The sequence below is a fragment of the Rattus norvegicus genome, chromosome 6 (genome assembly GCF_021556685.1).
Source record: "Rattus norvegicus strain SHRSP/BbbUtx chromosome 6, alternate assembly SHRSP_T2T, whole genome shotgun sequence".
In the NCBI taxonomy this organism is placed as follows: Eukaryota; Metazoa; Chordata; class Mammalia; order Rodentia; family Muridae; genus Rattus; species Rattus norvegicus.
Genome location: NC_141539.1, coordinates 37594830 through 37608819, shown reverse-complemented (window position 1 = coordinate 37608819; position 13990 = coordinate 37594830). Strand labels below are relative to the sequence as shown.

General features: G+C 47.8%; 1 protein-coding gene and 1 long non-coding RNA gene across 4 annotated transcripts; both read left to right on the top strand.

The window, feature by feature from the left end:
* Positions 1-3176: 3176 nt before the first annotated feature.
* Rhob (ras homolog family member B) lies at positions 3177-5351 on the top strand. Its single transcript, NM_022542.2, has one exon. It carries the CDS (start codon positions 3460-3462, stop codon positions 4048-4050), a length of 591 nt encoding a protein of 196 aa, NP_071987.1. The 5' UTR covers positions 3177-3459; the 3' UTR covers positions 4051-5351.
* A 1600-nt stretch (positions 5352-6951) lies between these two features.
* Positions 6952-13391, top strand: LOC148005137 (uncharacterized). Of its 3 annotated transcripts, none has more exons than XR_015622254.1 (6): positions 6952-7244; positions 9063-9218; positions 9786-10226; positions 10440-10792; positions 11311-11405; positions 12077-13391. It is a non-coding gene; the product is annotated as an uncharacterized LOC148005137 (long non-coding RNA). The 3 variants fall into 3 exon arrangements; XR_015622252.1 differs by having other exon boundaries at positions 11308-11405; XR_015622253.1 differs by lacking the exons at positions 9063-9218; positions 9786-10226 and having other exon boundaries at positions 7030-7244; positions 11308-11405.
* The last annotated feature ends 599 nt before the right edge of the window (positions 13392-13990 follow it).

Genomic DNA, 13990 nt, shown 5'->3' with positions numbered 1-13990 from the left:
CATTGTCCAAGTTCCCAGGTTTAATAGTCACACTATGTTGGTTCTCTGAGGAATTCGCTATTCTGTTTTGAAACCCCAAGTCAAATTAGGTCTCAAGTTAAGGGACAGAGGAGCTGGAGAGCAACACACACACACACACACACACACACACACACACGAATGTGTAAAAAAATAAAAAAAATTCACAAAGAATCTTCATTTTCTTGTGAAATTTTTTAGAGTTTTATATCTTGTAAAGGATTTTAAAATAAAAATATTCACAAATGCTAATTTCAAGTGCTTTCTCTCTCTCTCTCTCTCTCTCTCTCTCTTTTTTTTTTTTTTAAAGAAAAACGTTAGGGAGAGTGCCACAAGGTGGCACTAAAATCTAGTGAAAATTCCAGTCTCTGGATTGATCTGGTCTGATCTAGTAGGGTGTGATTTACAGCTGCCCCTGGGGGTTGGGGAAACAGCAACAGCAACAAAACCCACAAAACAAACAAAGGGCAGATAAAATAGGTTGCAGACCAGAAATAGATTAGCCCCTTAATGTTGGAAAGATAATTTCTGCCCTCACACTGGTATGAGCATGTTACCCATCATATACTGAATCTATATATTCATAACTCCTGGGGAAGAATTAAATGTAGCCATTGCCTTGCAATGAAAGTGCATTTTGAAGGATGTGGGGCTGGACAAGGGGGTACTATAAATCCCATGCCACCAAGCTTGGAAAAGTTAATCCTATGAACAGTGAGGTCTGTGAAGCCCTTTGACAGTCCTTGAGAAGGCCAAGTGTTTTGAGTGTGAAAAAATGCCAGGAAGAAGCCACAGGAGAATGAGATTTTTCTCCCTCTTTACTTTGGCATACTTTGCCCACTTTGTATTTTTAGCAATTATTTCAATATAGAGATTTGAGCTTGGAACACCCCGTATAATACGTCTGGAAATCAGGAAGTGAGTGGACCTAATCCTGTTTCCTGATTCTTTGTTTTTAAGTTGTTTTTTTTTTTTAAGAACCACATGGTACAAAGCTCTGTTTTATATTTTCTTAATATTTAAAGCTGAAAGACATGGCCAACATTCCCAAGCTATATTAAGACCACAGGAAACAATGCTAACAAAGCAGCAATCAAACGTATTAACTAAGAGGAGAAGAATATGTGTAGATAATATTTTTTCCCGTAACAGGCATATGTGTATATGTGGGGTGTGTGTGTGTGTGTGTGTGTGTGTGTGTGTGTGTGTGTGTGCGTAGACTGACTTCCTAAACCAATAACAAACAAAACCATGTGACAGTTCCTTAGGTCTGAAAAACTAGAGCGGGGAAAAACAAAGACTGGGCCCCGAGATGGAGATAATCCAGAGAGAGTATGGGGGAAGACACAGCTCTTCTGGCACTATGGAACAGTATGACCTCATCATATCTGTACAGATACATAGAAACTGTAACATGGGAATCCTATGTGAAAACAGTGGCTACTGACTATATGGGTTTGGTCAGATTATAGCAGAACCTGGTGTTAAGAACTAAAAAAGCTCCACTTTTGAGAAATCGGGTTAGCTCCCAAAGTCATCTGCCCCTCCCCTTATCCCTCTCTCTTATTTTGTTGCCCAGACTGATCTCCAACCCCTTAGACTCAAAACCTCAATCCCTGAGCCTCCTGTGTGTCTGGGTCTACAGGTGGACAGGCCTACCACCACACCAACCATTTACTGATTCTTGAAAAGGACCAGGCATAGTGCTAGGTCTTCAAGATGCTCAGATGACACGAAATCCTGGCCCTCAGACAACTCACAGTCCAGGGAAGGAGACAAAGAAATGGGCACTATCCTCATGGTGGGTCATTTCCTCTACTCTAGATATAGCTTTTTCTTAGCTGGTACCCTTAGCCTAGTCCTCCATGAGGGACCCCAAGCAGCTATATTAAGCCATTTTCTTTCCTCTTTTTTCCCTTTGTTCAGTTTCTCTTTTCGGGGGAAGACCCTCCGTAACTCCCTTTGCTGCTTTCTGCCTTTTCCATTTCTTACAATGGACTGACTTAAATCCTTTAAGATAGGAGGAGGTGTCATCTCCTGCAGGATGGGCTAATTCACCAATTAAGACCTGGTGTATGCCAAGAAACTTTATTCTCTACGTAGTAACCATGTGCCCGCCTGCAAGTCCCCTGTGAGGCTGACTGCATGCCTATTTCCCCAGCTTTAAGCCTTTCTCCTCGATGAGAGTTGTTGGAGTGGATGGGTTTTCTTGCACAGTGTACTTCAAGCAGTTCTCTGGCTTTAGGACTGGAATCAGATGTAATGTCGTAGAACTGGGTGAAGGTTGCCTAAAATGGATGGTTTCTTTTTCAGCGGAATGCCCTCTGTACCTCTCTTTCCTTTGTCCTACAGCTGTGCCTTTTCTAGATTCTCATCTTCTTCACCCGGAGACCTAAGTGCGGGCCTTGAAGAGAAAAGCCTAGAGAGGACTCACCCAGGCCCACACAATTTACTGTGGGCTTCTCTCTGTGCAAAGGCTGCCTCTGAGAAAGTACCAGAGTTCGGCCCAGAGCAGAAGAGGGTTTAGTCACCTAAAGAAAGTAAGAAAGAATGAAACCCTTGGGGTAGGTAACCAAAAAAAAAAACAAAAAACAAAAAACCGAGCATGGGTGTCTGTTTAAGTGAAAACATGATCTCCTTAAAGGCGCTGCCCCTCCCCCCATGTTTGATCGGGAGTTCGATCCGAAGCTAGATAAATATGAAGCTGTGGGAGCAGCCAACGCCCCACAAAAGTGTAGCTCGTCTCGGAACTGCCCGCCCAGACCCGGAGGGCTCCAGGCTGCCTGATCCACAGTGTCGCGCTCAGAGAGGCTGCTACGAAGGCGGAGACCCGGCTGCTACACAACCCTACCCGGCGGTCGCTGCGCAGACTCCACAGTAACCGCCTCTCCCAGCCCGGCGGACAGGGCTGTCAATCAAGCTGACGGGAACCCGCCTTCGGACTGCAGCCGTCGGCCAATCGGAGCTAAGCTCCGCAGCGATGAGCTCAGCCCTGTGGCTTCCCATTGGGTGGCTATATTAAGAAAGTGGCCGGACTCTTTAAATAGCGGGCGCTAGGGCCGCAGCCCGCATCTGCCACCGCAGTCCGCTTGTCGTCGTCTGCGCCCCTGTACCCTAGGTCTGGAGAAGAACCCGCCCCGGGAAAGAAGCTAGGCCGGGTCCGCAAAATCAGCCATCGACTCGCACAAAGCAGCGCGACTCCGGGACAGCCGAGAACACTACCCGGCAGCAGCGCGGCGACACTCCGTGCATCGTATGCCCCTGCGCCCCTGCCGCGGCAGCCGGAGCGCCCCGAGAGAACGCTCCACCGCGGGGTCCAGGTGCAGTTAGCGTGCCTAGCCCGCATCGCGCGGTCGCGGGAGAGCGGGAAGCGGCAAGCAGGGAGCGGGACGGCGGCGAGGCGCTCGCGGGCCCCTCCTGCTGCCCGCGCCCGGCGAGCTCATGGCGGCCATCCGCAAGAAGCTGGTGGTGGTGGGCGACGGCGCGTGCGGCAAGACGTGCCTGCTGATCGTGTTCAGTAAGGACGAGTTCCCCGAAGTGTACGTGCCCACCGTGTTCGAGAACTATGTGGCGGACATCGAGGTGGACGGCAAGCAGGTGGAGCTGGCGCTGTGGGACACGGCGGGCCAGGAGGACTACGATCGTTTACGGCCGCTCTCCTACCCGGACACCGACGTCATCCTTATGTGCTTCTCGGTAGACAGCCCGGACTCTCTCGAGAACATCCCCGAGAAGTGGGTGCCCGAGGTAAAGCACTTCTGCCCCAATGTGCCCATCATCTTGGTGGCCAACAAAAAAGACCTGCGCAGCGATGAGCATGTCCGCACGGAGCTGGCCCGCATGAAGCAGGAGCCAGTGCGCACGGATGACGGCCGCGCCATGGCGGTGCGCATCCAAGCCTATGACTACCTCGAGTGCTCGGCCAAGACCAAGGAGGGCGTGCGCGAGGTTTTCGAGACGGCCACGCGCGCCGCGCTGCAGAAGCGCTACGGATCCCAGAATGGCTGCATCAACTGCTGCAAGGTGCTATGAAGGCCGCGCCCTGCCTCACGCCCTTGCCAGCGTGGCTCCCCCTCCTTGGCCCGGTCGCCCACTAACCGGGAGAAAGGGAGACCCGTGCCCCCGAGGACACCACCAGACTGCCTGACATCTGCTGGTGGCTCTGGCTGGTCACGCTGAATATTAGCGTGGGCACCGAGCTCCCCCCTTCCCAGTGTCTGTGTGTGTCCAGCTGTGTGGCACAGGCCTGGGCGCCCTGCTGAGTGCCAAGGGGTTCCTGAGCGTCCTTTTCTAAAGAGCCAGGCCTCGAAGTGTGGTTGTGTGTGTGTACGACTCCCTACACCCCTACCCCACTCCTGCCCCACCCCCGCCTCTGGTTTCCCCAGGGGCATGCAGAGTGGTTGAGCCCCAGCAGATGTTCGCTTGTAACCAGCAAGCCACTACTGTTGCTCCATGTCTGTAACATAGACCCCCTGGAATCACGGGAGGGGAGGGCTGGGGAGGATGGGGATGTTACATAAATACAGATTTTATTTTCGGAGGCAGAATGGTATTGTTTAGTGGTGAGTGGTGTGACCAGGGCCCATGAGCAACTCTTCCCAGGCTGGGTCAGGAGCCCACCCATCCAAGCATGAACTGGACTCGGCCATCTTTCCACACCCTGGGAAGACATTTGCAACTGACTTGAGGTTGAGAGGAAGCAGCTCCCAGACACAGTGTCTCCTGGGCCAAGCCCCAGCGAACCTCCTTTCCAGCCACCTGCAGAGGATCCAGGGTGTGCTGTGGGGTCACTTTTGCCATAAGCGAACTTTGTGCCTGTCCTACAAGTGAACATTGTTCAGTCGAGAGACTATTGTTGCTGAATTTATTTAAAGGCTGAAGCTTTTTTTGTTGTTGATGAAAGAATTCTTTGCACAATTGTCCCATTGTTTGACACCCAGTGCACTTGTCATTTGCATAAGGCAGCATTTTGACCACACTTGTATGCTGTAACCTCATCTACTTCTGATGTTTTTTTTTTAAAACAAACTATGATGACTTTAAGGAGATTACAAAAAAGATTCTAATTTTTGCTTTGTTTTCTTGAAAAAAATGTCAACCATGTGACTTTTTAAAAATTTGTGTAGCATACACACAGTTTTGGTAAAGGAAGGCAACACGTATTGGGGTCTATTTAAACCTCCCTCCCTCTCCCCACAAGACAAGTCTCTTCATCTATGTGAAATTTTCTGTACATTCTCTGTGCAGAGCAAAGCTTCCTCTTCCTTATTCCCTCCTTTCCCAGCCCAGTGGTACTTCTACTAAATTGTCTTGTTTTGTTTTTGTTTTATTTTTTTTTAAATAAACTGACAGATGACAAAGTGGTGAGCTTATGATGTTTACATAAAAGTTCTATAAGCTGTGTATACAGTTTTTTATGTAAAATATTAAAAGACTATGATGATGACATTTATAAACGGCTCCTGTGGCTTAATAGTGTCATAGAAAACGTCTGAAGTGGGGGGTAAGGGAAGAGACCCTTTCTGGAAGTAACTGCTTCTATATGGTAAATATGGTCAATGAACCTAGCACCTTTTAGGGGTTGGGTGACCCCAAGAGGCCAGGTTATTCCTGTCCGATTCCCTGAGGCGGATAAGCTTGTCAACCAGACACCCAGAGTGTACTGATTATTGTGCATTTAGTCCTATTACATGAGGCCAAAGATCTTGGTTTGACTTCATCTGTAGGTCTTTTAAAAAGTATCTGAGGTTTATTCTGGGGTGCTGCTTGTCTCACTTTGACAACAAGAACATTAAACCTAGATGACTTTTTTTTAAAATGTTTTTAGGGGTGGTTAATCGCATGCAGGACCAGGCTAGGAATTAAGTGGTGGGGTATAGCCCGGTAGTGGTGGGGTAGTGGTGGTGGATGCCTTCGATCCAGCAGAGGTGGGCGAATCTCAGAGTTCAAGGGTCTATGGAGTGTGTTCCGGGACTACAGAGAAACCCTGTCTCAAAAACAAACAAAAATACTCCCAGAAACTAAGCTGGTATCTCTGGGGAAGGGATGTGTGTGGCGTTCTTGAGTGGAAGCTTTGGGAGGGAGTTGAAATAAGGAGCTGGCTCTTTAATTACAGAACTTTTGCCTGAATGTTTACAAAGAAACCCATGATGCCTTCCTCTAAGGACCAGAAAGGGCCCTGGGTGACTAGAGCAGACTTTGAGACTTGAATTTGAGATTCAGTATTGAGGCCCCCTAATTTCAGACAGGCTTCCTTCTGCAGTGTACTCTGGCTAGACAGGCTGGTTTGGTCTTAGGAGACCACATTAAAACCCTGCTGTAGACGGGAGGGCTCAAACCTGCCAGCTCCAAGAAGCTTCCAGGGAAGGGTGCCAACCTCTCCGGTCTACTTCAGGGCTGTGTTTTTGCTTTTGGCAGCATTGCTTTCTGGGTTCTTCGAGCTGGGTTGCCACCCTCTCCGCGCCTCACCCCCACCCTCCACCCCCTGGGTCCAAGCTGGGGAGGCCTCCTTTGAAGTCGTATGCTTCAAAGAAGAGGCTTCTGTTTTCCTGTCTTCCCTCAGACACTGAAGCACTTTTTGTGAGCTCAGAAAAACCTGTCTGTGGTGACCTTTCACCCATTTAAGCATTTAGGAGCCAGCCTCTAGCTCCGCAGCGCCAGGGCCCATAGGCCAACAGTAGGGGTTTGTTTGGGCTCTGCCAGGAGTGCAGAGGCTGGGTCCACCCTGGGTGGCTACTTCTTTGGGCAAAACTTGCTCCTTCCCCGTCCAACACCATTCCTCTTTATCCCACAGTTCATTTCTTTTCATTTTAGAGAGAAGTCTTCCCAATGAAAAACCGTGTTTACTTGCACATCTCAGAGTCAGAGTCCTCCCGTACCAGGGAGTGCAGGAACTCTCTGTTGGGGAAGAACTCAGGCTTGGGCCAAATGCCCAGAACTGAGCTCTGCAGCCTGCTGTCTGAGAGCCTGGAGACCCCGTCTCCTGAAAAGGCCCATTCTGGACTTCCTGCCAGTGCAGAGCTGCCTGGTACCCAAGGCTGTTTGTCCGTGTTTGGGGGAAGACCAACACACAGATATTGCACGGCAGCCCAAATCACACTTGTTTTAAGATTCAGGGCACTTACTACAGTATTCCCGCCAGAATGCACTCTTTCCTTACACCAGGACCCGACTGGAAAATATAAAGATGGATTGCTGTAGGCTGGAAAATCAATTAGGAAAGAAAGGTAAAACATCTGGTGTTATTCTTAGGATATGAAAATTCATTTTGCACATTTAAAATAAACGCGTCGAGTTCATTTAACAGCCAGTTGAACTGTTTTTCGGAAAAATAGTGGGGTGGGGGGCGTTTTCATTGATCCTGGACATTTTACAGTAAGGGGCGTTGTCTAGAATTCTTTAATCTTAATTTTAATTCAGTCTGCATTGGAAGGTCTTTTCCACATGTATCTTAGTAGACTCAAAATGGGGATTTTAGAATTTGTGTGACAGGAATCATGTGGTGATCTGGTTAAAACGCAGATCGCCGCTAATGGTCGCCTCAGAGTTTCTGATCCAGTCGGTCTTAGTGGGGGTGTGAGAAACGAGAGTTTCTGATGGAGCCCTAAATGACATTGGTGCTGTGAGGTCAGGGACCACGCTTGGAGGGTGTGTGTGGCTTGGGATAATGGAGAGTGGGCAAGCAACTTTCACATTAAAGTGGACCAACTTCTGCAGACTTCTGATATGTCCTGCATGACTTCCTTCCCTGGGGAGCACAGAGAGGAAACAGAACACTTTGTTCTGTATCAGCATCTATTCTGTTAGTCCGATGAGATGGGCATTACAAGAGCAATCCTTGCCCTTCAGGAACTAGGTCACAGCTTCTGGCTCAGGCAAGGGTAGCCATGCCCTCACCGGGAGCGAGCATCCTCGGTTAGGTGGGGACGCGCTCAGGGCAGCGGTTCCAACATTTATCTCGAACATTAGGGAAGATGTCATAGAGGAAGTCATTTGAGTGGGTGAAGTGTAAGTGGAAGGAATAGTGAGGGGGAGGGTGGGCAACTGGGCTATTAATGATTTGATGACATGTATGGATGGTTTCTTTGTTACTCGTTAGGCGTGGTCTCTTTGGGGTGGGAACTGTGTGTATAGCCCCTCTGGCAAATATTTCTTCATTCAATCCTGTGCTCTCCCCTCCCATCCACAGCTCAGAATGTGCCTGGCAGGCCAGGGAAGAAGGTGGTTACTGATTATTTCAATGCTTTCTCTGTGTCTTCCAAGAATGCAGTGCAGACCTGGGCTGGTTTTGTAAAAACTGTGCTCCTGGGTAACACATCTCGGATCAGTAAAGCAATGAATACTCAGATGTACCTTGTGCCTCAGTTTCTTGGATATTTACCACATCCCTTGGTTCACCTTCAGGCTAGAGAAAGAACCTGGGTAACCAGACTATGTCCCTAACCCTCAACGGCCCACATAAGAGTCTAGAGGACTCAATTCATTCTTCCCTATTCATTCTCCCTCTACCCTTTGAGACAGGGTCTCCTATAGCCCAGGCTAGCCTTGAAGTAGCTATATAGTGGAGGATCAGCTTGAACTTGTGATCTTCCTGCCTCTACCTTTTGAGTGCTGGGATTACAAATATGCATGTTCTACCATGCGCTGTTTATATGGTGTTTGGACCTTAGACGTTATGCATGCTAGGCAAGCACCCTACCAACTGAGCTATGTCAACAGTCCATCTTGTTTAACCTTGTAGTCAACAAAATACTAGCTGAGAGACCCTGGGTTAAGTACTTTGTGAAGAGTTTGGCATGCAGTAGATAAATAGACTTCATCTCCTCTCTCATTAAGACTATTCCATCTAGTATTATGTACGTCTAGGTAAGCAACAATAATAATATTAGCCAAGGTTGATTGACTATGCACCAAGTGTTATTCCAAGCCCTTTGTTTACGATTTTATTTAATTCTTATATTAATATCTGTGATTACATAGCAAATCATTGCAAAGCTCAGTGGCTTAGAAAACCATTCATTGCCTCAGAGTTTTCTATAAATCAGGAATTCAGGCACGGTCGAGCTGTGTTTTCTGGCGCAAGAGCTTTCTCACAAGGCAGAAATCAAGTGTGTTCGTGGTCACAAAAGTCCTAGAGACTGGAACCTAAGGCTGTCTGGCTTCAGGACAACAATCTGTGTCGGGATTATGATTTGAGAAAGGTAAAACTGACCGGAGTGTTGAGGACAGGTGTGTGTGTGTGTGTGTGTGTGAGATCTTGAGGAAAACTTTACCACGGTCCATTAGAAATGAGGAACTGGACATTGGAAGGTAAAGCAGATGGGAGGCAGGAAGGAGAAGCTGTGAGAATCTTAGTGGGAGTCACCATGGCAACCTCAGGACCTTGGCATAAGTAACTTTGAGAATGTCAATGCCATTATTTAAGCCACAAATAAGAACCAAATGAGCAGATCCAGGTAAAGGGGATAAGAAGGCAGTACTGAGTTTGGTTTCCTACATATCGTGAGCCGAATATCTTTGGCGATGACCGCTGCCCTTACTTCCTGTATCCGATTATTATTCCAGGTTCAGGTCATAGAGAGAGGCCTCGATTTTTGTGGATAAGAATAGAGTCTCTGAAGCAAGGACTTTCCCGGGTGTCCTAGTTAGGGCTTCTATTGCTGGGATTAAAGCTGTGTGCCGCCCCTGCCTGTCCATAGATTCTGAAGACTGAACTCAGGCCCTAATCATTGTACAGAAAGAACTTTGCCAATTGTCTGTCTCCCTAGTTCTATCACCAGCACCACCGCCACCAGCACCACCACCAGCACCACCACCAGCACCACCGCCACTGCCACCAGCATCACCAGTACAGCTGCCATATTGCTCTGCTGGAGACTGAGCCCAGGGCCTGATGCCTGCGTGCTAAGCACGTGCTCTACAATTGAGCTATATCTACAGCCTAAATCAGTTCTGTGTTCAGGCCGGGCTTTGCTCGCTGACAATACCATTGGAGAAAAGGCCTTCTTCTCTGAAACCTCCTCGCCCCCCCAGCAAAAGTGCATGATGCCATCAACCCAGCCAGGTCTCTGGGAGGAGGTGGCAAAGCTCCTGAACCAGACAGCAGCAACGCGTTTCCAGGGCTGAGAGCCACCTCCACAGGATCACCTGGGTGGCTGCGTGTACTCAGTCTGTCACACTGTGGGCTTAGCCTCAAGTTTCAGAGGAAGGTGAGCAAAGGTGTGAGTCCTTTGTTGGCAGTTTGGCAGAACGGAAGCCTGTCTCTCCATTTCAGAAGGGCCAGGGGAAGCAAGCCTCTGGCTTTCAGGACTCATCTCTGTTTACTGGTTTGCAAGTTGGGAGTTCGCTTCTCTCTTCAGTCCTGAAAAGGTAAGAATCAAGTGTTACAAGAAGTGAGTTTGATCCGTTCCATTTTGTTCCAGAGCTTGTTTGACCTTTGGATAAACAACTAAAACCTTCTAGAAGCACCTCAAAGGGATGCAAGAACGCACGTGCTATTTGAATAGCAGAAAGGTTTTACGTGGATCCCTGACAGTATACAAAGTATTATTTATATGAGCGCTTAAAAAAAAAAAAAAGCACTTGTAAAATATACACTCTTCAGCAATAGCCAAATATGGAAGGCGTGGATATGGGATCGCATACGCAGGCAGACTCTGGAAATGGGGAGAGCCATGCCTGTCCTTTCCTTTGCATCGTGCGTTCACATGACTACGAATTCCACCCAAGGATGTCTGGAGTTGGCCAAATGGAGACCCCCAAGGACGTAAAGAAGGTAACATGAACCTAATAGCTGGCCTGGATTCTCTCTGGGTTTAGTTGGGCCCCAGAGGAATTGTTCAGAGTTTTAACCGTTTGAGTGATGATAAAATCTGTGTGGTGTACAGATGGTTCCCGGCTGAATCCGACAGACTAACCCAAGGCAAAAATGCAGCAAATGCACAAGCAATTCAAAAGGGAAAAGGGCAAACCTGGCAGAGCGAGCCAGGCATTTTCTCCCAGGCTTTGCTGTGATCTGATGCCTCTGGGCGACATAGCAACCAAAAGTAAACACAGAGCATCCAGAAGGATCTGCAGGATCACGAGTGGGGTGCAGGGGGAGGCCTGTGATAGCAGTGGCTGAGGTCACAGGCACACGTCACCATCCCCTCCATTTCTATTATCCCTTTCGTCCTCGGCTGATGATGAAAGAGATCCATCAAGTGAGGGGCAGAAGAGTAGGGTAGGAGAGGGGGGGCACCTCCCTTCTGTATGCACAGGGAGCTCACTGTGTCCCTTCATCTTCCACAGCAGCATGGATAGTAGGGGGTATCTGGAAAGCCGAAGCTCACAGACAAAAGGCCTGCACCATCTCTGTCATGGACAGCCTGGGCATCTTGGGCTAATTGGTGAGTATGTGTGTGTGGGGGGCATGTGTGTGTGCATGTGTATGTGTGAGGTGTATGCAGGTGTGTGGGTGGGCCTCTGTGCATCAGAAAAGGATGCTGGGTATCAAATATCTTTATCTCCATTTTATTTGTTCGATGTGGGTTCTTTTACTGACCCTAGAGCTTTATTTGTTTGTTTATGTAAATTTTTTATTTAGCTAGTCTAGCAGCCAGCAGGCCTCAGAGATTCTATTTAGGCTCCCCTCAGTGCTGGGCTTTATGGTAACCGCACCTGACTTCTGGGGTCAGAACTCCAGTCCTCCAATCCAACCCTTAACTGCAGAGCCATCTGCCGACCCTCCAGGGTCAATTATATTTTATACATGATTGCCTCAGCCTTTTTATTTGTAAAATAATTTCAAAGATTAAACGTGAAATGTTGGCACGGTGCCTAGTTCATTCGAAGTCCTCAGACAGCCTTGCGTGCCAACCTATGAGTGGATTCCTCTCAGTACCTTAAGTGTGAAGTGGAAATGGGAGAAATTTAGCTGAGTCTGTGACTGTGTCACCGTGAAAACTCTTTATTTGGAAGATCTTTCTTTTTGCTTTTATTTTCCTTTTATTAAAAATAGATTTTTCCCCCTCACATAATATATACTGATTATGGTTTCTTCTCCCTTTACTCCTTCTAGGTCCTCCCACCCAACCCCCCATCCAGATAAACCCCCTTCCTGTCTCCAGTTAGGAAAATAAAAATAGGCATTTAAGGTATAATAACAATTAGCAAAATAAAATATAATAAGATAAAACAAAAATGATCCCGTCAGACTTGGATAGAAGAGCCTTTCAATCTTAAGGTCCGCAGAGGATTGTATGGCACCCATTATTTGGCATCGTCAGCATCTGGTGCAGGAGCCAGCACATCACAGCTGCGTAGTGACTACACAGTCACCGAATCCTTCCTGGGGCTCAGGGGGCCTTTGATAAACTGGAGACCCTGAGAACTGCACGGATGAACTTGGCAGCTTATGCAGGAAAGTAGTGCCTGCCGTGGAGGTCCCAGGACAAGTGGCAGCAGAAATGGAATCCTTCCGCTGTGCAGTAGAAGGGTCTGGGACCAACAGATTTTCTTCCTAAGAGCAACGTGCTCCTGAATGTTCAGCAGAGGCTGCTCTGGCATGGTGCCAGTCTGATGACTCATGGACTCATAACTCAAGGATCTCGGCTGGCCCGAGCACAAAGCTGCAGGGGCACTGGCCAGCCCCACCTGCATGACATACTCATAGACAGAAGGGGCACTGGTAACTTGCCAGGGTGGCGTGAGTCCCGGTAGAGATGTTGACCACCCGTAAGAAATCCAGACATATACACTACAAAGAATTGTCTGTTAATCTCCTGTGAGCAGGGTGCAAATGTACTAGGCTCCGAATATAAGGGTTTCATCTGTAAACTAAGAACGCAAGTTTCTGTCTCTTTGCAGCCCAGGCAAATCCTCAGACTCAACCATAAAGAGTGGAAAGGAAGAAGGGAGGTTGGCTTGGTCATTTGACGGCCAGACTGTGAGTGTCAGAGCCCAGAGTCTGCTGGGGAGTTCACTAACTCCAAGGCAACTGAGCTCGCTAATCCTTTTAAGTCAGGACAGACTTGTTTGTCTAGCAGGGAGGGAGGAGTGAAGCTTCATTAGACTGCAGAAGTGGACAGGCTGAAGAAAATCCCCTTAGACAGGTTGGTTGGCTTCACGGCCCTTGTTTTAACTTTCTTGTCAAGGCATATTGAAAAAAAATTTATATCACCAGGGCAAAGCACCAGCTGGAATTTCTTGCTCAAAGCAAATCTCTCCATGCCCACCTTGGCCACAACTTCAACCTTTTCAGAAAACTGCCCTTGAACTTTGACCTTTTGGTAATGCTTGACCTCGATGAGATCTGGACTGTGTTTTGGCAAGGGTAGTCACTAGCGAGCGGGGTACTTGACTGTTCCTGGTTCACATTAAAGGGTTTTGGGGTTTGGTTTGGTTTGGCTTGGCTTCTTTCTAAGTGACTTTGAGATAGAATGTCAGATCAATTCATCTGTGTCAGATTCTAAATTCGAAGAAATTTGGGGCAAATTTTGGAATATCATGAGGTGGGAAGGTTGCCCTACGGTAATTGGCTATAGAGGGCAGAGTTGGTTGTGTATAGTGTGACTTCAGGTTTTGGCTGGCAACAGGCTACCTCAGCCGGGTTCATTCTGACTCATCCTCTTCAAATCATGCTGTGATTGGTCAGGCCTCTCCTTCACTAGGTCAAGGGTCAAAATGCTATTTGAGTTTAAAGATGCAGAACCTGAGCTGGGTAGATAAAAAGTTTCTTTTTAAAAGTGGTGGGTGAGGGATTGGAGATTTAGCTCAGTGGTAGAGCGCTTGCCTAGCAAACGCAAGGCCCTGGGTTCAGTCCCTAGCTCCGAAAAAAAGAAAAGAAAAAATAAATAAGTAAATAGAATAATAACAATGTACACTAAGAATTGTGTATGATTTTTTTCCCTTAGAAAAAACATGAAATCTAGAGGATAAGATTCTTTCTGTAGGTAGTAGCTTTTTCTCTGGGCTTTTAGGGCCCGGGAGGGGC

Bases quoted from the DNA above. Each gene is read 5' to 3' on its own strand.
- Rhob (NM_022542.2), top strand. From the start codon at position 3,460: ATGGCGGCCATCCGCAAGAAGCTGGTGGTGGTGGGCGACGGCGCGTGC.